Source organism: Ambystoma mexicanum, chromosome 10 (genome assembly GCF_040938575.1).
Source record: "Ambystoma mexicanum isolate Mex_15411 chromosome 10, UKY_AmexF1_1, whole genome shotgun sequence".
NCBI lineage: Eukaryota > Metazoa > Chordata > Amphibia > Caudata > Ambystomatidae > Ambystoma > Ambystoma mexicanum.
In genome coordinates, this window is record NC_090932.1 from 1,592,915,017 (window position 1) to 1,592,940,229 (window position 25,213).

General features: G+C 45.9%; 1 protein-coding gene across 2 annotated transcripts in view; it reads right to left on the reverse strand.

Moving 5' to 3' along the window:
* The window catches only part of LOC138492644 (somatomedin-B and thrombospondin type-1 domain-containing protein-like), a 281,295-nt gene that overhangs the window by 38,964 nt on the left and 217,118 nt on the right, over nt 1-25,213 (reverse strand). For both annotated transcript variants that reach the window (XM_069619947.1, XM_069619948.1), the window contains exon 4: nt 6,326-6,484. In XM_069619947.1, coding sequence (XP_069476048.1) covers nt 6,326-6,484 — 159 coding nt within the window. The remainder of the gene's footprint in view (nt 1-6,325; nt 6,485-25,213) is intronic.

Sequence of the window (25,213 nt, forward strand, 5' to 3'; positions counted from 1 at the left end):
TTAGTTATCCTGGTTTTCGATTTTGCCTTCCACTCGGACTGTCCACGGATTGCCCTGCTGATTTTGGTTCTACACACTGTTACGACTCGGAATGTTTCATGGATTGTTGACGGCTGTTGGAAGTCGTTTTCCTATGCTCTGTAGCTGTTTGGTTCCTTCCACTAGGGCTGCATCGAACAATCATCGCCTGACACTAATTGCTTTCAGTAAGTGTGTCTTCATTTCTAGTTGTCATAATTTCCTGTGATTTGCTGCTTGGATAAACACTGCCTGCTCCCGCTGTGAAGAAAATTACGTTCCTTGGACTTTGTATTGGATTTGTACTTTTATCTTGCAAGTGCAGTTCAAGACGCTTTCCAGTTATCTGCACCAACCTGTACCTAGTGCGTCCCTTGTGCCGTTCGGGTGTTTCCTCCCTCACTAACCTTCCTGTTTATTATTTTCTCCTGTCGTTGTGTCCTTTTGAACTGGATTTCCCTCTTGGCCCCTCAACCATATCCTTCCAGGTCAGTTGAGCATTCCCTAGGGGTTCAAGGGGGAGTCGTTAACTCAGTAAGCTAGTTCCTTATTGTCCTTTGCATTGTTCTTTTAGGCTCTGTATCTACTCTGCTATTCCAACCAACTTGTTATTCAGGTATTCATGAATCGTTGATTGTCTTATAATTATTCCTCTTATCCTTACCGCTTATAACCTTTTCTGTGGTTTCTTTTCAGCTGTTGGTCTAGCGGTGTATGTGTCTACCCCGCTCTTTTATTTGATTGATACCTTTGTCTGTCTTATCAACACAACAGAGGGATACATCATAGAAAAGAGCCCCTCTTTTGAGGAAGCCTGATTTACTAAAATCAGGTTAGCTGAGGTTGAGACTGGTTGCTCCGAGAGTTTCACCACTTCTGTCTTCGAGGTCCGGTTTCAATCCTCCGAATCTTGGTGTGGTGAGTAACAGAGAGCTTCTGGGGGAAGGAGAGGAAAGGCAAAGTACCTCTGAGGAGGTCCAGTAGGAAGTTTGACTTTTTAGAGACCTCAGAGATGTGGGCAGGGAAGGAAAGTGTGGAGTCAAAGATGACCCCAAGGTTGTTAGCCTCGCAGGTGGGGGTAGGAGGAGGGCCAAGGGAGGCCGGCCAGAGAATGAGGGGGAAAAGATGGTGAAGGTGTGGCGATGAGGAGGATCTCTGTCTTGCTGGCAAAGTTCATTGGCAGCACACCAATCTTGAATGGCAGTTAGGCAATTAGAGATGAGAGAGGGAGAGGAGGTGGCTGAGGGTAGCCTGAAAATGAGTTGTGTCGTCAGCATAGCACTGGAAATTTGTGCAGAATCAGGATGGAAAACTAAAGTACTGACAGATGAAGAAATCTGAGACTACGTGAAGGCCAGCATTCATGCACCTGAGGGAACAAAGTTCCTGTATCCAAAGGACCACAAGAGGTATGTGGGAAAATGGATCTACTGCAGTCCAAGTGGACAATGCATGCTTATGTCCTGGAGTAAGGATGAGCATGTGAAGTCAGCAGGATGCCTGAAAGGAGTCATAAAGATATGGGTCCCAAAGAAACATTTCTTCAGACGAGGATGTCTAGATGTGAAGATTGATGAGAGTGGTCGATGAATCGACCAGAGGGGGTGTGTGTAGAGGTGGAGCCAAGTACCCGCACCCAAAACTCCTCCCCCATTCTACCTATATTGAGGAAGGCATACATGCATTCACGACAATATGATGACCATTTGAATGAAATCCCAGAGGAAGTGGGAAAAACAATCAAGGAAGAAGCCTGGTGACGTCATGAAAAGCAAAGCTGATGCACTGAGAAGAAGAGGCTGAAGAGGATAACCATTCCATAGAAACGAAGGAGGAGGTGTTAATGATGAGCAACATTTTGGGTTCGAGATGAAGATGCTCATGCTACAAATATAATGAAGAAGAAATCAAGTCATTTTACAAGTGTACAGATGCAGTAACGCAAGTAGATGACGTATTCTTAAAAGCTAGCTATGTAGTAAATAGATTGAAGTGATGCGCCAACATATATGCATAGGAATGTATGGACTATGGATAATTCCACAATGTTTTTTAGAAGAGCTATATCCAGTGAAAAGAACGGCTTTCAGTGTATTGCAGTTGGAAAAGCAATCAACATTCAGAGGTGAATCAGAGAAAGGCTTGGTTGGCCCAGCACCAGGAAGTCAAGGCCACTGTGAATCTGAATGTTCATGCAGTAGTTATAGAACGTGTGAAAATAACAAACTTCTGTTTGAGAGGTTTGAGATAGGGAGTTAGAACATTGAAGACGTCAGAGGTCCATCATTTAATAGTGTTTTAAATACAGAAAGACTCTGAAACATGGTCTGCAGTCATGTGGTTGGATGAAAGTAGACACTGGGACGAGCTGTATCGAAACCAATAGACAGAGTATGCCTATATTCCCTCTTATTCTCAGACTCAAAGAACATTTACAAGGCCAATGTTCAAAGGGATTTTTGACTGGCAGGCGGTAAGAGTGCTGATAGATGACCGGCTAATTGTTGGGAAGCTATGGGTATGACCAGCCCACCAGCACCTGGATGTTAGCCTGCGTGCTGCTTGCATAGGTGGGATATTACAGAGGGGCACAAGGGTGCCAACCAATTATGAAGTGCCACGTACTAAAGAGCCCTATAGTTTGCATAACCAATGGGACGTCATGTATTTGATGATGTTCGTAGTGACCTGCACTAGAGGAGGGCTTAGTTGCCCCACCTGATGGTAGAGACCCAATCACCTTCCCTGACAAGTATGGAACGTATACATAGAGGTTCCCTGTAAGCCTATCACTTCCCCAAGTAGGTTTTTGTATTTTGCAACGTAGATTGACGTCAATGATGATGAGGTGTTACTATAAATGTTGTGTTTTTAATTAAATGTATTGAGTGAGAAGATCGAACGTGTTCGTTGAAGTTCGTTATACTCCCTGTTTTAGATAATTGATATTAAAACAGACGCACTTTGCCAACTTCTTGAGTCAGTTTGATTATTGATGTTTGAGTATATTCTGCATCCCCATCTTTCTCAAAGTATTGTTACCTCATCTTAAAGGGCTTGTGTTGGGCATATGAGTTCAATGTGCCACTCGTTGGGTCAGGCAGAGTCAGGCACTTGACTTTAAGTGCATGCAACTGATACTAATTAGCTCTCCTCACACAAATAAAAGGCGGAACATAGAGACACACTCTGAGTAAGGTGGAACATGAGTAAGAGCAGAACTTCTGGGGCAAGGCTACTCTACTGGAGCAGAGCGACGGACCAAGGGACGAGAGCAGCGGGTCAAGAACCCCAGGAGTTCCCTGCAGGAGGTTGTTGCCTCCAAAAGGCAGCGAAAGACATGTGGAGAAGGCCAAATCCCAAAACAGAAAGCTGCATTGTGTTTCAACGATGCCAGCAACCCTCCCAGGTGAACAGCAGAGTTGGAGAGGCGAGGCCAAGCCTGTGGTACTAACCTTGACTCGTGAATTGGGAAACCATAAAGACAAGAAATAAACGCATAAAGCCGGTGAGTCGAGAAGCGACATGAGAGACTGGTGTGTGTTAAAAGAAAGATTGAAGTTGCAACATTATATCACAAATGAAGGCTGTAAGCGTGTGGATGAGACACGAAGAAAGGCATACCTCTGAATGGACTTTGAAGTAAGGATAGTTGTGAAACCAGCGATACTGAGTAACAGAGTGGTCAGTTGAAAGGAAGTAGCCCACTCTAAAGTCTGTGAAAAGTGAATTGTTTGTAGCAATAAAGTGAATGAACTGTAAAAAGGAAGTGATCAAAAGTAACCCCAAGAGAAGGGGAGAGTAAAAAGCTTAATGTTGAATTGAAGTGATCCTGCAGAGGTCTGTAAATAAAGCCATGCACATTCAAAAGTCTTTGACATCCAGAAACGGTCTTAGACCAACTGAGGTACACCCGAAGTGTAATAAGTTTAGGGAAGGGAGCCCCATAAGTATTGCTGAACTTTTGTTGAGAAAGGTTTGAGCCTGATAGAGGGGGACCACCGTGAACTTTTTTATTGAACTTTGTTTGGGAAGACTGGAAACAGAGACTTTAACATGGAAGGCCAGAGAGGCCTCGATCCACGTTTTGAACTGTTTCTGTGCCAAACCCCGGGCCAGGGTGTGTCATCCTGCCTACAGAGACCGCCTTACTCTGTGCTGTCTAAACACGGGGAGGAGAGCTGATTCAGCCACATTTATTCATTATATTTGCACACTGATTTTCCTTTACATACATATCACATTAATACCCTTTTTGTACAAGAGAAATGGCAGGCATTAGGTTTTGCTAGCATAGGCCATTTTGATTTGACAGACACGACTAGGAATGTTTAATTTATTATTTGATGGTCGAGACTACTCCCATCCTAGTTATAGGGGTATAGGGCAAAACAGGAGTTTTTCCAAACCCAGAAACCTTAATAAAGTTTTTACAAATTGTACCTTTTTGTCAGTGTCATACTTGAGATACCATGCCTCGCCTGTAAAACTCTGAAACTCCCTCCTGAGAAAAATACGAACTACAGAGGACTATCTACAATGCAGAAAACATCTAAAAACCTGGCTCTTCAGCGCTAAACTTGATGAAAACGACTGAACAACATCCACACACCACAAAATGAATGCACACACAGAAGAGGAGCCCAGCTAAGCCAAGGACGGAAAGAACAAAGCCGACTTGAGCCTAGACCAAGCAAAGAACCAGACCCATTAAAGTAATCCAGCTAGCCTAACCAAACAGAACCCCCCGAGAGAAACAAGCCTGAAAAGGGGAACACCACCACAAAAATTCAGCGGCAAACCCCACACTCGAATAATTTGTTACCAGAATCCTGCGGCATTTATCCTACCCGCTTAGACCGGCTTCAGCCATCATACACAATATTTGTATAAACCAGCCACTCTCGCACTTAGCATGTATCGGCAGGTCAACCACCTCATCCTCCTCTCCAATATTACAGCAACACCCTATGCCCCTTGCTGCACGCAAAAGACAGCAGGAATTGTTACAAACCCTACATATGAATAAGAGTGGGTAGTGTGCCACACCGAGTGGAGGGCAAGGGAGAAGACAGGGGAAGGAATATGGGTCGCATTTAGTCAGGACATCAGGGGTAGGTAATGTATTGCCACTAACTAACCGTACTAAAAACTCCCCCTTCTGCATACACCTTCTCAAACTCTGAACTAAACACACCCATATCTCTACAGCACCACAAACCGCACGCACTTCGCAACACCATGATAACAATACAACCCAGACATAATCTCACATGGTAACTACCAACTGAAAAACACACCTACGCTCAGTGATCAGTTTCTCCGAACTGAAGCTGCCAACTGCACATCACAGCTCTCTGGCTTGCCACTCAGTCCTACTAACATACTGTGCCACCCTCCTTGCATTACAGATCTGCCACAGCGGCAAGAGACCACGCAGGTGGCAAAAGTGTGCGGTATAAGAGCCTTTAACATAACTTAAATACCTAATGCATGCTGAGTTTGGTACACATTTCGTTTTTTTTTAATTTTAAACAAAAGTCACCCTAACAATAAAGATTTTGTAAATATCAAGCATATATACAAGTTTGGCCAGCAAGGATTCTACTGTCAGAGTGAAATAACTGCTAACGGCTCCAAATACCTCAAGCATTGTTGTGGCTTAGCCAGACTCGGAGAAACAAAACTAACTTTCATTTAAAGAACTGGTAAGTAAATAGAAATTAACTGCTAGTTACATGTTTCTTCAGTGGCAATCTGTTGCCCTAGGCCTGGTCCTAGCTGGCCTTATTGTAAATACGTCACTGCCTCTATCCCAGTGACCACCTTTAGTTTGATTAGTAGCTGTGGCATGGTCTTCATAAGAGCCTGTAGGGAAAAAGAGAAGGTACCTCACCAAATCACTATCACACTAAGGGAGGGAGTGAAGGCACTTATAAAGGGTACGACGTTCATTCATCAAATGCACTTTAAAAAAAACATTTTGCCAAAAAAAACATTGAAAAATATGGGGGTTCGGGGAGGAGGGTATATAGGGATAAATAATAGGGTTGGGGGAATCAGGAGGGATCCCCCCCACCAAATAAAAAATGTGATGATTTTTTGTGGAAAAAGTGCCAGGCGGAGAACGAACATAGAACCCTAATAAGATGCCTTCTTACAGAATTAACTGTTTCCAGGCACTGCTGTTCATTACTGGTGTGCGGTCTGCTTTTCCTTCCAAAGGTTAAAAATAAAATGTGGCCTGTGAAGCCATGCTTTTAATTGAATTGAATTTAAGGCGTGCTCAGGGTATGGCAGCACTTACCTGGCACTGTCTAGCCCGTCACCCTGGCATCGCCCCCTGCGGCCCACAGCGTGGCCCTGGCACTCCACGCAGATTCGCCTCTCTCTCCCCAGTTGGTTGGTCCAGGAGTGTAAGCGGCAGGCCGGCCCGACCTGCTTCAGGCGGAAGAGCACGCAGTACCTGGGCAGTGAGGGAGAAGGAGAGAATGTGGTCATGAGGGAGCTGGTAGTGTGGTAATTGATTACTCTTCCCTGGCCAGTGAGATAGATGGATGATTGGAGCACCCACGCCAGTGGTCAGGTCTGTGTGTAACTTGAGGGCCTAGTTCAAGTCAGCCTTCTCATTCTTCGGAAAATTAGGTAACAATAATAACTCTTGTTAGAGGTTGCACTCTTATATCTGTAAGCCTATGGCACTGCTTTCTTATACCTCAAGACTAAAGTACAGAAAGACTGACATGGGGATAGAGCACAGCAATTGGAGCCAGAGAAACATACACAGAATGACAGGGAGACAGAGTAAAGGGAGGCAGGAGACAGAAAGAGATCAGGGGGTAACTTCGTGAGTTTAGAAATCGGAAGGAAGCAGCGAGAGTAAATAAAAGAAATGCAGGATTAAAGGTAGAGCGGAGACAGAGAAAAATAGGGATAGAGAGGGAATGGGGACAAAACAGAGAGACAAAGTGAAATTGAGCTACTGAGAGGGGGGGGGGGCACCAAGGGGGCCACTTGCTCAACAGAAAGAATGCATCTACAAATCTTCAAGTGAATAGCAAATGTCTATGGAAATGCACCCAATAATAGGTGTCATGACCAGCTGGCGAGAGCCATCACTGCTTGATGTAGAGAATCCAAACGCAAATGTTGGCTACACCTTGTACTGGAAATGTCAGTCTAGCACAAATCAGAACCAATTCAGCATAGAGAGAGAGTTCTGCTACTCTCCCCCACCGATCACAGACGACCTACTCCTAGCAAAAGACGAACACACCCCCACATAAAACTCAGAACAGGCCATCTTGCTGATTCCTAAAATGTATATTGCACAGTGGGGAGGCTCGGTTTTCAGTGTGTTACCTCTGTCTTGACACCTTTTTTTTAGTTCTCTGAAGAATTTTCATTGTTACTGAGCATTCATATGTAGTGTGTGGGTATGGAACAGGCTATAGTTTCCCACCTTGCATTGCCACCCGGCCTGAAGAAACATTTGGTTTCATGCCAGCATGACATTTTTATGTTGCCATGAAACCATTGGACTCCTATGGAATCCGTCTATTTTAGCACCTGCTACAGACAGCTTTTTTGCCTAGGAGTGCATTGTAAATGCTGCTCGCACTTGTTAATTGCAGGAAGCAGATTTTTGGTGTAGTTTTCACCTCTTCTTGAGCAGCTCGTAAGATTGTCAGTCCATTACGGTCCCTTCTAAATGCACACTCTTTTCACCACACATTATGTTATGCTTTAAGCATGTCCTAAGGTTTTCCTCGCAGTGAGATGCCTGCTATCAGTGCTCATAATTCAAAGTCGTTGATCTTGTATTCACGCCTTTTTCACGGAGACAGACACTGACACTAACCCCTCTTAGCCAGAGACCCATGAGGATAATGTTGTGTCTGCGGCTCAGTGGGTTAATGCATCCACTGCATCGATGTGTGTTTGACCTTATGGTGGCAAGTTCAAATCCCATTAGGTGCACTCATCTATTCAACATTCTGAGGTTTATAAAAGGAGCAACATTGAGTTGGGTAACAATAAACTGCTGTTATCATTGCACAAGTCCTCCTACAGTGGTCAGTGGTGTAAAAGTGCTTTATATATGCACACCCTTTATGTTATTGTATTGATTGTTATCATTGTGACATATCCCGGGGATGCTGGCTTTACTTACAGCTTTTTTATGTCTGTGAAAGGGAGCCTGTCATGTATGTTTTCAGAGAAACTGCGCTTGCTTTTTGATCAAGCATCACAACAGATATGATATATGAAAAGAATATCATGAAAAGCATAAAACTCACCTTATTTGAGGAATGAACTGTACCTCTTTTGGGTCAGTTCAAGCAGCATTTTCGCTGCTATTTTCAAGCTTATTTGGATTTAACCCCACCATGTGCAAACTCAGTCTGAAGGTTTCATTAAATTTTCTTTGAGCATGTACCTATCACATTCAATTATTAGCCCCGTTTTTTTTATGGATTGTTCAAATATTTTCCAAGCCATGTTTCATGGTCACTTATCCCTTCGAGTATTTCAAGATTTCCGCTAATAGATGTCGGCTGTCAGTATCCCTTACACTGTACTAAACACAGAAATAACACTGCCATTGTGTAAGAACCAAATGGCATGTACTATGTGTTTTAACGCTCTTTTGAAAGCAATACCGGGTGGGTAGGTTTTGGATTGAGTGCAGCAATACTTAGTGATTTTTGTGGTTGATGGACCTAAAGTACCGAGCACTTGCTTTGTGCAGTAAACAGCAGCTCATTTATATTGGGTTAGGGATTTTGGTAAATCAACATACTTTTATTTAAGTATCATAGTTTGACACAAATGCTCACCTTCCTATTTTGTTTTTCACAAGCACCATAGGTGCAAGCCATAAACTGGAATCTATGGTTTCTAATATAATCTCATTTACATGTCTATCTAACTCACTGACAATTCTTCTCTAAGCAGCAAATTACATAACATCAACAACACTTTCCTCATTTTAAGTACTGCAGGAGTCTGGTATTGAGTAAATTATTACATGAGCTATTAACCATTACTGCATGCATTATTCTGATGAGCTTGTATATATTATGACTTTACTGTTGCTAGGACAGTAATACCATCCCAAATATGAAGTATTTCAGGCATGCTGCTTGTCATTTATTTGAGGGATGACAATGCATATACGATATCACACGCATTTTCAGGTGGTTTTGACTAGATAATCGTGCAATGTTTAGAGCATTAAGTGCTTATCACGTACTGCATGAGGTAAGCAATGAAATACTTGTAACAAAAATTATGCTTTCAATAGGTGAGCTCCCTTGATTCTTTTAATTGTTTATGGAAACTGTGTTCAAGAGAACACTTAGTCCAAAATACAGTTCAGAACAGTTTACTTGCAATGTTAATGTCCTTATGATCAGGCACAACACCCCGCCTCCAATCGTCTTAGGAGACTTAGGAAGTAACTGCTTATTCGCTGATTTTGACTCTATTCTATTCTATACGTTTTTTATATATTGCACCTCACGGCGCTCACAGGACAGAACAACAAAGAACAAATAAGGAAGTACAGTCACCAGAAGATCAAGAAAGTCAATCTACACCTCTATCGAAGAGAAATGTTTTTAGGCACTTTTTGAATTGCTCTATTGAGGGAGTTGTTCTAAGTGCAAGAGGGAGGACATTCCAAGGAACAGGAGCCCAAGCATTAAAACTGGAACCTCATATTTTCTTTAAGGCAACACAAGGTTGAGATATTAGAATGCAAAAAGCATCTAATAGGTGTTTTCTTAATTTGGGAATAGCGGTATGCTGGGGCATCACCGGCCAGACATTTCTACACCAATGTAGATGCCTTGAAATATAGTCTTTGGGTGACCAAAAGCCAATGCAGCTTCCGACGAGCCTCAGACACATGGGGTCGACGTCCCACTCCGCAGACTGCACGGACAGACCCATTTTGAGTGACCTGCAGCCTTTTGATGTTAACCCGGGTGGTGCCCACAAGAAGGCTATTGCAATAGTCCAATTTCGTATTGATGATAGCTGATGCAATCACGGATCTGTTGGTTTCAGAAAGATAAGGGCGAATTTGCCACAGCAAATATATCATGTTGGAACAAGAAGAACTGTTGCCATTGGCAATGCTTGTTTGTGTGTGTTTTTGCCCCAGTCTATTCAGAATAGTGAGATCGTGAGGCAGACATTTCCCCCTTGGAAGACCTCACACCATGGCCGCGCCCTCTTGGAGTTTTGCAGGCGCGCTGTGGGGCCACTTTTATAGGTCCTTCTGGAGATCTTCTGCGGTGGGGGTGCACTGTCAAAACTTGCCTTAGAACTGCAACTCCCAGCTTTGCCAAAATCTGTCAACTCTGCTGTGACATCATCCACCTGATGCCTCATTCTCATGCAAGTGCCCCAACCAATGGGATGTCGAGTCACCTCAGTCCCTCATGTCCTGACTGGTGGCATTGCAGCTCCTACTCACATGCTGCCCGCAGGGTTCGGCCTGGCCCCAGCTTCATATCACGGTCTAAGCTATAAGTGCCGCTCCTGGGCGTCCCAAAGCAAGGATGTGTTTGGCCTTAGGCGAAGCGCCCATTTGGCACACTTTTGTAGCGTCGCCTCAGCGCCATGTGGCATACAAGCTGCTGGCCCCCACGTTAAATTGCCTTGCTGTTGCACAGGCCCTGTTTGTGAGCCTACCGACCAGACATGGGCCACAAGCCGCTATACCCCCCATAGCAGAGTGAAACCTGCCTTTCATCTGCACAAAACGAGAGGCCTGATTACAAGTTTGGCGGTTGAGGTAAAACGCCTGAGGGCTCCTTTTAAACTTTTAAGTAAATTGCCCAGTGGGGACCACCATCTTTTTCACTTATGTGCGTACAGGTCCCCGACAGGCAATTTACATCATTTGCGCTGGGGAAATCAAGAGGGATGTGTAAAATGGGGGTGGAAGCGCCCTTTACACTGCCCTTTGGTACTCCGCAGTGCGTAATGACTAGAATAAATGCCACCTGTCATTTACGAATGGAAGGCAGCGTTTGCAATGCTTACCCTTGGAATCCTCCTACTTTTTGCTGGTGTAAAAATCAGGTGGATTCTATAGAAATCCATTGGTTTTACGCCAGCATGACATTTTCATTGCTCTTTGAAGGCGGAGGGGAAAAGGGAGGTGGAAACATAACTCCCGTTCCGCCACCTTCCTCCACCTGCAAAAAACACTAAAATGCCCCAGAGTGTGAACGAAGGCGTTAAAACAGGGGGAGCGCCTTTACACATGTTTTTTGCACGTTTGTTTACGCTCCGGGAGCTTGGAAAATGAGCCTGTTGGTATTTAAGAATCAACGTTTTACTACTCTAACAAACTGCGAGTTTCAGTCCAGAAACTCTTGATTTCCACCAGCTGCTGTGCCGTGGTAATAACCGCCACATAAAGAAGAACTACATGTGGCAATTACCGATCTCCATGGGACTCCACAGGAAATACCAAAAACTTGTGAACAGGCCCTAAGCCATCACGCCCGACCACAAGACCTCCCATATGAGGGTCTCCCACTGGAAGGCGTGTAGCCAGGGGTGGACTGGGAACCAAAATAGATCCTGGAAATAATGTTCAAAGTGGCCCCATAGTACCCATTTTCAGCAAGCCCAACCCTTTTCCTATGAGAAAATGTAGAAATAAAATAGGTGACCACACAAAAGTGGCCCAGGCTGCTGAGGCCTACTGGGGAATCCCCAGAGTTCCCTATAAGGCCAGTCCACCCCTGCCAGGCTGCTGAGGCCTACTGGGGAATCCCCAGAGATCCCTATAAGGCCAGTCCACCCCTGCCAGGCTGCTGAGGCCTACAGGCCTACTGGGGAATCCCCAGAGATCCCTATAAGGCCAGTCCACCCCTGCCAGGCTGCTGAGGCCTACTGGGGAATCCCCAGAGTTCCCTATAAGGCCAGTCCACCCCTGCATTCAGCCCACTAGCCATAACCCACTACAACTCGTCAAACTATAAAGCTTTGGTGACACTTGTACATCTGCAAACCAGTTATTGAAGAGAAGAGAGGAGCTGGCGCGAGGCATGCCGGGAAGGAGGGCGCGTGTGAGCGGGTAAGCAGAACAGCCAGTCGCAGACGCAGCGGGGAGGAGAGAGGGCTGTGCGGGCACGGGGTCAGAAATTAAAATCTTTACACTGCCGTCCAAAAATAGCATGTTTCAAATGAAAAACAAGATACAATCTGTTCTTTTGCCTTTCTTTTATGTTTTTTTCCCCTGCGGATTTTCCGGAGTCCAAAAGTGAGCTCAGCTGGGGCTGGGTGTGCGGGGGCGTTGGCGTGGGGAGGAGGGGCATTGTTTATGAAGTCCTAATTTTACTCTGTTAATGTTGCTGTTTATGGAGAGTTCTGGCCCGCCTGCCAATCCTCCCAGCTCCTCTTTCTCTGCTGACCCTCTCCCACCCCCCACCCCACAGACATTTCCCACAGCAGCGCACATGGCTGGCCAGTCCCTGCTCCAGGTTGTAATGTTATAAGCCAAGTTCTCACTGTGTGATCTGAGACTCCCTGAGTCAGCTGCAGGGCTGGCGTCTGCATACAGGGGCGGGGGCACAGCTGGGGCAGTCACGCAAGAACACAGTGTTCAGTGGTTGTTCTGTGCCCCCTTTCCTGACTCGTGTGCTGCACCCAAACCCTTCCCCGGCTCACAGCTCTCAACCTTAAATTGTAAAGAGGTCCCTTTGTGATTGAAATGTTGGTCAGAATTGAACTTTCCCTTGAAAGACATTGCAATGAAGGAATGTTTTGGGGGGCACAATTAAATGTGGCATTTTATGACTAATAAAAAGTGACTGTACATTGTGACTACATCATATCTCTCTGGCTCTGTCACAAGTCCAAGGTGGATTGTGGAGGAAAGCTGGCCTTATAGGTCATAGCCGGCCAATGTGCCTTGAGACTGTATTGAGAGGGAGCTGCAGGCCCAGCTCTAAATTTATAGCCACACCGAGACCTGCGAAAGGAAATCCCTAATAGTCAAGGAAGAGGGTCAAGCGTATACTCTCTGCGGGACACCCAAAACCTAATGTCTACGTGAATATATAACGAAAATCCCTCTTTGAGAACTTGTTGGCTTTGGCAATGCTGGAATCCACTTGCCCCCTCAGGATTCCATGATCCAGAGTGAAAGGTAGCCGAACGGGTCTACCCATGCCTTCTCCAAAGGTGCTGGCAAAGTAGGCATTGGGATAGACCAGGTCAGGAAAAACAGTAGATTTGGATATGCAACAAAACACATTACAATCCAATCCAATGATCAGCCAGGAAGACCCCCCTAAACTAAAAGCAGCCCCTTTCTGTTGCTTCAGTGTCTTTGAATATTGTTCTAGGGCGCAGACGATGGGCCTCTTACCAAGTCCTCATTCAGCATGGCGCAGTTGATACATTCCTGGAAAGACGACATTCTAGCTTCAGGGAGCATGCTCCTGGTGGTTCACTATCAGTGTCTATTGCACCTGCCGCTTCTTTCTTGGTCACGTGCCCATAGTCCTACTGTACCATTCAATCTCTGCAGTAGCCTCGCATGGTTGATACAGTCCTGTAAAGGTGCACGTTCTCACTTCAGGAAGCGTACTCTTGCTTGTCCATTATCAGTGTCTATTGCAGCTGCCGCTTCTCTCATGGTCACGTGTCCATAGTCCTTCTGGACCATTCCATTTTGGCAGTACTCTGCAGGGGTTATCTGCCACTTTATAGTCATAATACATCCTGGGTAGTACCATCCACAAATGCTAATACCCGCCTCTGTCCTCTTTATGGTTGTAAGTGGCTGCCCTGTACCGCTTACTGATGGAAGGGCCCACTTCCCAAAATCAATACCCCTTTTCTAGGGCCAGCATTCATGGTGGCTCTGACCTCCTCTCAATAGTAGTGACTGAATTTTCCTATTTCTACTAAATCGTTCAGGTGAAAATTGTTATTAAAAGAAACTATCATAGCAATAGTTCATAAAGAGACACTCACAATGGCGCTATTAGTCCTGGATGTCACTAAAGCATTTCAGAGGGCGGACTGGACCGTCATGCGCTCCACTCCTCAAGCATTCAACTTTGGCACTATATTTCAGCAGAGGATTCTGGCTAATTATAAAACCCCTGTTACAAAGATATGGGTAAATCGTAAACGTACGAGTTCTGTGGCACAAGACACGGGTGTCCCCTTTCTCCATTAATCTTTGCATTAAAAAAATAATCAAACCTTTCAATAAACTAATTAGGGATAGACCCACTGTTGAAGGGATCAATATGCGGGGCGCACAGTGTAAGGTTTCCCTTTATGCAGATGATGTTATGCTGACACTAACTGGGCGGCACACTTCGATCAAAAAGACTATGGGCCTCATTACGACCTCGGCGGTAGCCATGCCGCTATTGGCGGTAGCCATGCCGCTATTGGCGGCATGGCTGCCGCCGAAATCGCGTCCGGGTCCTCAGAATGAGGAATTACCGGGCCATTCCGAGTTCGGAAGGCTCGGTAATTCCTCCCTCCAAGGACCCGGACCCGGCCCTTCCCCATTCCCATTTCAGCCGCCATAGGGCTGAAATGGGAATGGGAGAGGGAGCAAACAACGGGCCATTAGGAGTTGGCCCGTTGTTTGCTCCCTCTTCCCCTCGCGGGACCCGGTAAGTACGCCTGGTTTGACCAGGCATTGCTTCCTGGGTCCCGCGAGGGGACCTCGTAATGAGGCGGTACGTGGTAAACGGCGCCGGCACCTTTTACGGCGCCATTTACCCCGTACCGCCAGGGTCGTAATGAGGCCCTATGTCTGAATCAAAGAATATTTCAGAAGACAACAGGCTTTGCCACAAACTATCCTAAATCATTAGCTTTGGGAATTGCGTTGTCAGAACCTGATATAAGCACTCTACGGCAATTATGTCCTCTGGCCTGGGGGGCGGGGGTTGATGCGGTGGAATCCCTAGGGATTCACATCCCCGCATGTCCACAGAATGTCTACCCAAGCTCTTTAAGATGTTGGAGGAGGACCTGAAATGGTGGGGAAAAGAGGTGATCTCCCTAATAGAATTACTGCTGCTAAAATGTACCTGCTACCTGGATTCCTCGACTGCTGCTCGGCTCTCCCGGTCAAAATCCCACTACCGGCCCTACAGCGATTGGAGAAAGCAGTGTCCCAGTTTATATGGAGGGGTAAAAAGCCTCGGATTCCCAGGGCTGTCATGATGGGGGATGACCGCCAGGGAGGGATGGGAGTACTGGATTTGGCCAGGTATGATATGGCTGCCCAGATCTCGCATACTGCTAAATGCAAGAATTCAAACCCCCCACAAAATGAGTAGGCCTAGAACAGACCAGGACGAAATTGCCCCAAGGTTCCTACCACGCATAACTACTGCCAGGTTGCCTAATTGGTCCCTGTTATTATCATCCATCAAAGTGACATTGTACTACTGGGGTAGGACATTGCGACCCAAAGAAATCACCCCCCTAGGCCCATTGTCCCCAGTACTTAACAATACGGACTTCACCCCACGGCCTTAGACGGAGGGACTTTAGTAATTGGACATGAGGGGGGCAGTAGTATATCTCGCAACTGTAAAAAAGACTCCTTGCCCCTAACCTTTCTCAAGTGTAAGGAGAAATTTGCAATGCAGCGACCAAAAGATTCTGGTACTCAAATGATAGATTGGATAGTCCACTTGTGGGTTAAGCCGGCGGCGCTGTGTACTCTCAGTGCCGTATTCCTTACCATCGGGGAAGGAACCCACCGGGAATGTATTTCAAGATTGTACAAGATCATGAGAACCGAGATGTTGGTGGTTAAGCAAAACTATATAAGTAATTGGGCAATTGACTTGAACCATACAGTGGAAGACCACGCTTGGCTAGATATCTGGGCTCGCAATTTCTCCTCCTCCAGATGTATGACAAATAGGGAGTGTATGTTTAAATTAACATATAGGTGGTACTACCCCTCGATCACATTACATAGAATCAAAAACACCATTGATCTGCATTGCTGTCGTAAATGTGGCATTCAGGGCTCCTATTTCCATATGTGGTGAGGTTGTCCAATTATCCGAGATTACTGGGAACAAATCTTAGCACTCATCAAAGAGATACCAGGGGTCCAGCTGCTCATGGATCCGGCGACCATTCTGTTACGGGTGCTCCAAGAGGAGGTATATCCAAGATCGGGTTCTACCGCCAAACTGCTAACCCATCCGTTAGTAGCAGCAAGAATCACAGTTGCTAGATTTTAGAAATGAAAGAAGGCCAGTTTATTCCGATGTGGTGGGCTAAGGTGTGGGACATACTGTTTGCAGAAAAAGTCATGGCTTCCATGGATAACCATCTTCGTAAGTGATTAGAGGTCTGGGCTCCTGTTCTGGACTTTGACCAGACTTATCGAGCACATACCGATTCTCGTAAAGAACTTCTTACGCCTCTGAGCAGTACTAGGGGGACATAGAAAGAGTGTATATGTGAGGGGAGTACCTAAGAAAAGAAAGGGGGAGGCGGTTGGAGGGATTTGGTCGACTGTCAATTTTCTGTGTTTTAACTATCTGTTATTATGATATCTACTGTAACAGCCTACAAATTGGAATAAATAAAAGTTATGAAAAGAAACAATTGTTTTCCCTGCAATTTCACCTTTTTGCACTTTCTGCTCGAACAATATGATTGCAAATGTGTGCAATTATTAATTTAATGTTTGTTACAATGATGGGTTTATTTTGACCTGGGTCAAAGCCACTGACCTTTATTAATCCGTTATACAATGACGAGCAATAGTTTATTTTCATCAGGTCATGAACTTTCGTCATGAGACCTTACCTCCATATAAACGGTGGACGTTTTCTTTTTCTACTAAATCGTTTAGGTGAACATTATTATTAAAACACAATTATTTTTCTCCAGAACCCCATAAATGAGCAGGGTCTTGAGGCCAACCCTGCAAGCGAATGAATGGGAGAAGCAGCAGCAGTCTGGCTTCATGAGCTTGCGAGCCTCCACTGGTGAGAGGAGTCCCTGCGAGCAACCACTGCCAACATACCTGGAGTAAGAGCGCTGCTGAGGGGGACCACGTATCACTGCAGTATGTGAGAAACCTGAAGGTGTCTCCCTAACTAGTCCCTGGGAATCTGTCATCCAGGTGGCCAGGACATGGCCAGAGCTATTGGATCCAGGATGCTCAGAAGTTCTACCCTCCCCTTTCCAACACGAACACTTTCCTGTATGAAAACTATGCACACCTGATGACCCTTTCCCTTCCCCACAGAGATATAAGGCGGAGCACGAAAGCACACTTTCGAACAAGGCCAAATGCATGAGGAAGCAGCTATTCCGGACCGGCAGTTCAAATGGAGAAGAAAGGTGGCGATATCTGAGAGGATGACAAGGAGGCAAGTACTCTTGCCCTTTTCAACCCAGACCCGTGAAGCTTCCATGAAAAGAATCATAAGACCGGGATTTACAGCTGGCATGTGGTTTAACAGAGGTCAACGGTGCACGGTGATCTCCTGCATTCATAAACCAGGCGGGGAGGCACGCTTGTTACCGTGGTACCGTCCTTGACTCCAGAGGCAAGACAAGCCAACGGGTTCAGCAAAGCCGGTAAGTCGGAGAGAGCTGATAGCAAAACAGACTGTGTTGAACTCAAGTTTGCGAACAGCAACATTGTATGAACTTGTGAACAAAGAACTTGTGTGTGTTTAAGCTTAAAAGAAAGTCTTCTGAAGGACCAGCTGCAGAGTGGTCAGGTGCCACGTGAGCGCTCATTCGAAGGACTCTGGCTTGTCATCTTTGTTGAAACTACAAGTACCACAAGACCATGGGAGAGGCCGGCATGAGGAGTCAGAGGGGTCATACATGGGTCGAGTCAAACCCCTTGTACAATCGAAAGTCTTTGACACATTGAGAAAAAGGAAAGCAAAGTAAAGTGCATTAACAGAACTGTGTATAGCCTGGCTGGGGCTTTAAGGAAAGCCTGACTGGGGGCTGAGACTTGAACTTAGGTAAGAAGGGAACCTAAGTGGTCTGAAGGGACTGTTTTGTGAACTGTGGCAATTATGAAACCAACAGAGGGATACCAAAAGAAAGCTAGGGGAAGGGAACGCCGCTTTCTGATAGGATTGTGAAAAGAAGGACATAGTGAACCCGACTGAGGGAGGCCCACGTGGCAAGAAGTATCAGAGCCCAACAGAGGGGGATCCTAAGGCGAAGATTAATCGCCCCATGAAGAGTTATTGAAGGAACCTTTTGTTTGTTGTTTATGGCACATCCGGTCCTCTGAGGGAAGAGACTTTGTGTGAAAGAGACTTGGCCACAGAAAGCCCTGATATCTTGGAAATGAACTGTAACCTCATGTTGGCGAGGCCCAGGAGTGTGCTGTGCTCAAAGGTCCTGCCTTTTCCCGTACTGAAAACGTGGGGAAGGGAGACCTAGCTATACCATCCTGTATGAAAACTATGCACACCTGATGACCCTTTCCCTTCCCCACAGAGATATAAGGCGGAGCACGAAAGCACACTTTCGAACAAGGCCAAATGCATGAGGAAGCAGCTATTCCGGACCGGCAGTTCAAATGGAGAAGAAAGGTGGCGATATCTGAGAGGATGACAAGGAGGCAAGTACCCTTGCCCTTTTCAACCCAGACCCGTGAAGCTTCCATGAAAAGAATCATAAGACCGGGATTTACAGCTGGCATGTGGTTTAACAGAGGTCAACGGTGCACGGTGATCTCCTGCATTCATAAACCAGGCGGGGAGGCACGCTTGTTACCGTGGTACCGTCCTTGACTCCAGAGGCAAGACAAGCCAACGGGTTCAGCAAAGCCGGTAAGTCGGAGAGAGCTGATAGCAAAACAGACTGTGTTGAACTCAAGTTTGCGAACAGCAACATTGTATGAACTTGTGAACAAAGAACTTGTGTGTGTTTAAGCTTAAAAGAAAGTCTTCTGAAGGACCAGCTGCAGAGTGGTCAGGTGCCACGTGAGCGCTCATTCGAAGGACTCTGGCTTGTCATCTTTGTTGAAACTACAAGTACCACAAGACCATGGGAGAGGCCGGCATGAGGAGTCAGAGGGGTCATACATGGGTCGAGTCAAACCCCTTGTACAATCGAAAGTCTTTGACACATTGAGAAAAAGGAAAGCAAAGTAAAGTGCATTAACAGAACTGTGTATAGCCTGGCTGGGGCTTTAAGGAAAGCCTGACTGGGGGCTGAGACTTGAACTTAGGTAAGAAGGGAACCTAAGTGGTCTGAAGGGACTGTTTTGTGAACTGTGGCAATTATGAAACCAACAGAGGGATACCAAAAGAAAGCTAGGGGAAGGGAACGCCGCTTTCTGATAGGATTGTGAAAAGAAGGACATAGTGAACCCGACTGAGGGAGGCCCACGTGGCAAGAAGTATCAGAGCCCAACAGAGGGGGATCCTAAGGCGAAGATTAATCGCCCCATGAAGAGTTATTGAAGGAACCTTTTGTTTGTTGTTTATGGCACATCCGGTCCTCTGAGGGAAGAGACTTTGTGTGAAAGAGACTTGGCCACAGAAAGCCCTGATATCTTGGAAATGAACTGTAACCTCATGTTGGCGAGGCCCAGGAGTGTGCTGTGCTCAAAGGTCCTGCCTTTTCCCGTACTGAAAACGTGGGGAAGGGAGACCTAGCTATACCATCCTGACTTATCATTTGGTGAACACTTATTTCTTTTCTTGTGAACATTATCCCACACTCTTTTTTAAATTAGCGGTAAGAATTGGCAATAGGTCTTTTAGTATAGGCCCTTTTATTTGACAAGACACCACTAGGACTGCCATATTATTATTTGATGGTCGTAGCTTGCTCCCATCTTAGATTTAGGTTTAGATTAGGTGTTTTTCCAACCCGTTTATACAGTTTAATAAACCCCCTTCAACTGTGATCACTTGTGTCTGTCTTTACTGTTGTCTCCATGAGTTCCTTACAGGAAGCAGACTGCAAGCCGCCCCAGGAGAGAATGAGGTGCAGTGAAGCTGGTGTAAAAGCAGAACTACCCTCTGATGCCAAGATGGCTGTCAGCCCATTTAAAGATTTTGACCACCTAGGTATGCACTTGAACGTCCAGGGTCTTTCCTCTCTGTACTTCCTTCTCCTGCTCCTTCTCATTCTGTCTCTGGCCCTCCCATGTATCATCAATGATGGGCCTTTCTGTACGCTCTCAGCACAACGCTCCATTCTCTTCCCCGGCAGCGCCAAAAGCCTCTCTGACTCCGTGGCCAATGAATTGTCCAAGGCTGTCTGACGATTTCGACACATAACTTCCAGGCCTCCGAACATTGACAATACCCTGGGCTGTCCTGTGTAGTCCTATGGCCCAATGATATTTCAATAAAAACCCTTGAACTGCCAGAGGCTTGTAGTGATTCTTGTGCCATCTGTGACATATGGTGTCATCCTGGGATCATTTAAACACTGATACAGAGGTCGCCCATTGTCATCCAAGATGCTTAGAATTGTGAGACTGACGAGTGCGGCCAAGCATCCCACAAGAGTCACACGTGGAGCAGCAGGTTGTGACCTTTATGTGAAGGAAGAAGTAAACACCCCTCCCCGAGGACAAGCCATGGTTCGGACTGAGATGTGAATGGAGATACCTATAGAAGAGGGGCTACAAAGTCAGAGTTAGTCCAATAGTAATCCCTGAAGGTAGGGGCAGGAGCGATTTACTGAGATTACTGAGGATAAGTGACAATAATCTTGTTGAACCTCAGGAATAAATCTCTTCATTCTGAAACGAGGCCAACCAATAGCACAACTTATATGTAAGAAAATATTGCTCCCAGACATAGAGGAAGTAGATGAGCTGGAACTCAATGACAGAGCTGAAGCAGGGTATGGTGGAATGTCTGAAGCATGGGAAGAAGCAGCCCAATCTCGAGACCAGCTTCGATTGAATTTGTGGAGGCTCATGGGACATCCATAAATAAGGAGGACTCCTGTATCGAGTTAAAGTTAGTTCAAGAGGGACAGTGTTAACTTTGATATATGATATGACTATCACCAACTATTGGTCCTGAAGTAGTTCTGGAAGGCAGTGTTGCAACTATCCCCCTCAAATCTGATGGCAGGGCATCTTAAACTAGAAAGGAATCAGAAGGCATTGCCCAGTCGGTGTTACTGGCCAGGGGTATATGCTTGAGACCAAGCAATTCTTTGTGTGATGCCCCACCTTGTCAAAAAACCTCTGCTGATGATGCACCCCAAGCAATACTCCAGCTTTAACCGATTATAGAGGTGCCCTTTGACCAGATCGGCATGAACGTTGTCAGCCTCCTGGAGCCATCAACATCTGGAAGTTGATACATCTTGGTGATTGGTGGTTACGTAGCCCAATATCCTGAGGACTTCCTAATGAGAAGTACCACCACCAAAGCAATCTTAAATGTTCTCATCCCTTTCTTCCGAGTGGATTCCCCAGAAAGAAATCTTAACAGCTCAGGGGAGAAGTTTCATGTTGAAACTGATGAGCAAAATGAAAACATTAAGGAAGATCCAAACCCTATGAACCTCCACCTACCATCCCCAGACCAAAGACCTAGTGGAGCGGTTTAACAAAACACTGAAGCACATCTCCAGGAAGTTGGATTTGGAAGATGGGTGGAATTGGAACTATTTAAATGCCCTGGGCTCTGTTTATGGTTCAAAAAATGCCACAATCATCTACAGGGTTCTCACTCTTTTAGCTGCATTAGGGCTGACATCCCCAAGATGTATGGGATATCCTGAGAGAAGAGTGGGAGGGAAAAAACCATGGAGTCAAACCAGTGACCATCCCATGATTTGGAATACCCGAGAATATATGGAGAAGGTCTGCCAACTGTGAGAACATTTGCAAGATGCACAGAGTCGGCAAGAAAAATCATACAATAGAGAAACCTGGCTACATACTTTTCAAGTGGGGGAACCAGTTAATGGTCCTTTTGCCCACTACGCAGAACAAACAGCTAGCCAGGTGGCATGGGCCAAATACCACTAACATACAAAATATAGCAGAAGGACCGACACAAGCCCTCCCAACTATATCATATGATTCAGTTTAAGAGCACGAGGGAAAATAGCACCCCACAGTTGCGCTTACTGTATGCTAATAACACAATGAAGATGCCCTTATCTATTGAAGTGTGGGGGTAACCATACCCCTGGGGCTATCCACAACAGAAAATCAAGAGTTAGCTCAATGGATTGAAGGTTACGCCAATGTGTTCCTCCCAAAACCTGGATGGGTACAGGGAATAGTTCATATGATACACACCCCTCCTAGAAGAGTAATACATCTAAAACCATACAAATTACCAAAAGCCATGAAACAAATAATTCACGACGAATTGAAGAAAATGCTGTAGCTCAGGGTCAATGAAAGGTTGCAGTCCTACCCAATTGTTCTCGCCCCAAAACCTGACAACTCCTGGTGGTTCTGTATTGACTTCAGACACCTCAGCGAGATCTCCAAATTTGACGCATATCTAATGCCAAGGATAGATGTGCTAGTGGAGAGGCTGGGTTCAGCAACATTGATTTCCACCTTGGACCTGACAAAAGGTAGCTGGCACTTACCATTGGACGAAGAGGCCAAACTCAAAACCGCTTTTTCCACCCCAGAGGCCATGTTTCAGTTCACGGTCTACAACATTGAGTTTCTGCAACCTTACAAAGGTTCATGGACCACATCCTCGCTCCCTACCATACCTTTGCCGGAGCATCCCTAGGTGATATTGTTGTCTACCGTTCGATGTGGAAGGAACATCTACAGCATCTCACGGTCATCTGCAACCAGCTGAGGAAGGCCCACTTAACCGCCAACCTGGCCAAAGGCCATCTACCCCAGTCCTTTGTCAAATATCTGGGATGTGAAGTGGGAAACAGGATAGGTACTACACTAGAGTGTAGAAATAAACGTGGTCCAGGAAGTTCCCCGACCCCTCATGAAGAACGACATACATGCTATCCTCTGCTTAATCAGCTACTATCGCCGATTCATGCCAACTTTCTCAGAAAAAGCAGAACCCTTAACTGGGGAAGAGTCATCCCAACATCGTCCAGTGGAACAACAAGGCCCAAACTGCCTCCGATCAACTCACAAAAGCAGTGCGTAAAAGCCCTGTTCGAATCCTGCCAGACTTCTCTGAAGGGTTCATCCTTCAGATCGGCACTTCTACTGTTAGTCTTGCAAGTAGAGGGTTTGGTTTAGTTTATTTATTTATTTATAATGCGCACCAGACCAAGGGGCATCAGAGCGCAGAAGATAAGGTTATGTTAAGCTTGGTTACAGGGTACATGGGTACATGAAATGCAGGGCGAAATATACAGTGTCACATCAATATATACAGTGTAAATTACATGATCAGATAAGATTACAGTGAAATTACATGGGTACCTAGATTACAGGACGAAATATACAATAGCACATCAGTATATACAGTGTGTGTTACATGGTTATATACCAGAGGTTTGAAGTGCAGGACGGAATATGCAATAGCACATCAGTATATACAATACATGGTTATATAGCAAGTGTTCCGGGTGAACGCAGATTGGGGAATCGAAGCCAATCATGTACATCAGCCGCATACTGTACCCCAGAGAGAAGCATTACCCAATAACTGAATTGGGGCCCTCGGCCATCAAGTGGGCCATTATAGCATGCAGTATTACCTGACCGGCCGGCACTTTTAACTAGTGACCGACCACGCTCCACTAGTCTGGATGGCCAGGAATAAAGTCACCTATCCTCGCATCGTGAGGTTGTCTGTTGCCTTATAGCCATTCTCATACAAAGTGGAACAACAATCTGGCACCAAACAAGCGAACATAGACTCTCCCCCAATATCCCAGTCAGCTAGTGGACAGGGAGAGAAGGAGGAGTTGTGGAGGGGGGAAAATGTGGAGGTGTGTGAAAAGGCAAGTACACTGGCCTTGACTAGAGGGGACGTGATCCCCTCTCAGCCAAGGGTGGGAGCCTACCAGGGAGAAATTCAGAGTCTGTCCTACCCCTCCAGTGGACGGTGGAAGTTGAAAGGGCCCCAATCTCTACTCCCCCTAGTGCCAGTTTGCGTCTGAACAGTCCACCTTTTCTCTCATTCCATCGCTACCAGACAAGATGCTTGCCATTGTTTTTGTGTTTTTCCTAGGCATGGTGATTAAAAAAAAACAAAAGCAGCCCCAAGCCTTGACAACCGAAAAGCAGACATTGAACCAATGTCACAAAAACCCCGAGTCCTAAAGTAGACTGGTGCCCCTTTAGCAAAACACTGTAGATTCTGGTTCCAGGTATTCTAGTAGGTACGCACAGTGCATTTTAGTTGGCGTAAAGGTGAAAAGTGAAGGGTCCGGTACCATTTCTTCCATTTGAGCAGCATGGGAGATGCAGTGGTTCCATGTCTTAAAATCGCGGCAAAAATGGTCGTGAATACAAAATATTGCAGCAAAAATGCTGTGGTTTTGCTGCCAAAATCATGTAAAGGATGCGGGGTACTCCCTCACAACCCCCGGACCCATTATACCATTTAAAGGGTGCGGGGGACACCCCCGCACCTCCTGCACCCTTTAAATGGTATAATGGGGTACACCTTTACCGGGTCAAAACACAGCATTTTTTACAAGATTTCTTTTACCGGGGACATTTTTGCTGCAATTTTATTACCTGATACCGATGCAGTACAGAAAGAATACAGATTCTGGTTCCAAGTCTAACAGAAAAACACTAGAGTGCATTGTGGGAGATGTAGTGTTTTCTCTTTGGGCATGCCAAGTGGCACAGCTTATTGCTAACGCCTTCTTGGGGGCTATTTCTTGGTATGTCCAGTCCTGAACAGCTGAGCTATTCCACCATCTGCTAACCTCAGACACATAGGTCACTCTGTCCTGCTCATTAGACATATCCCACTTTATCAAAGTCCCATAATGCACCTGGCTGAGCGTGGGTAATGGTGCACTGCAGATGAAACAGCAGGTATTTCAGACCTCTCAGCCCCTCAGACTCCTACTGGTGTGGGGTGCAGCAGTGGATTGGGTGCCCAGATGGGATGCTAGCAGAAGAGCTGGCGCATTCGGAGAAGACAGGAGGAGGAAGAGGCCAGGCACCGGGCGAGGCAATGCTTGGCTTCTCCTTCCTTCCCACCTTGCCACACAAGCACTCTAATTGTTCAGC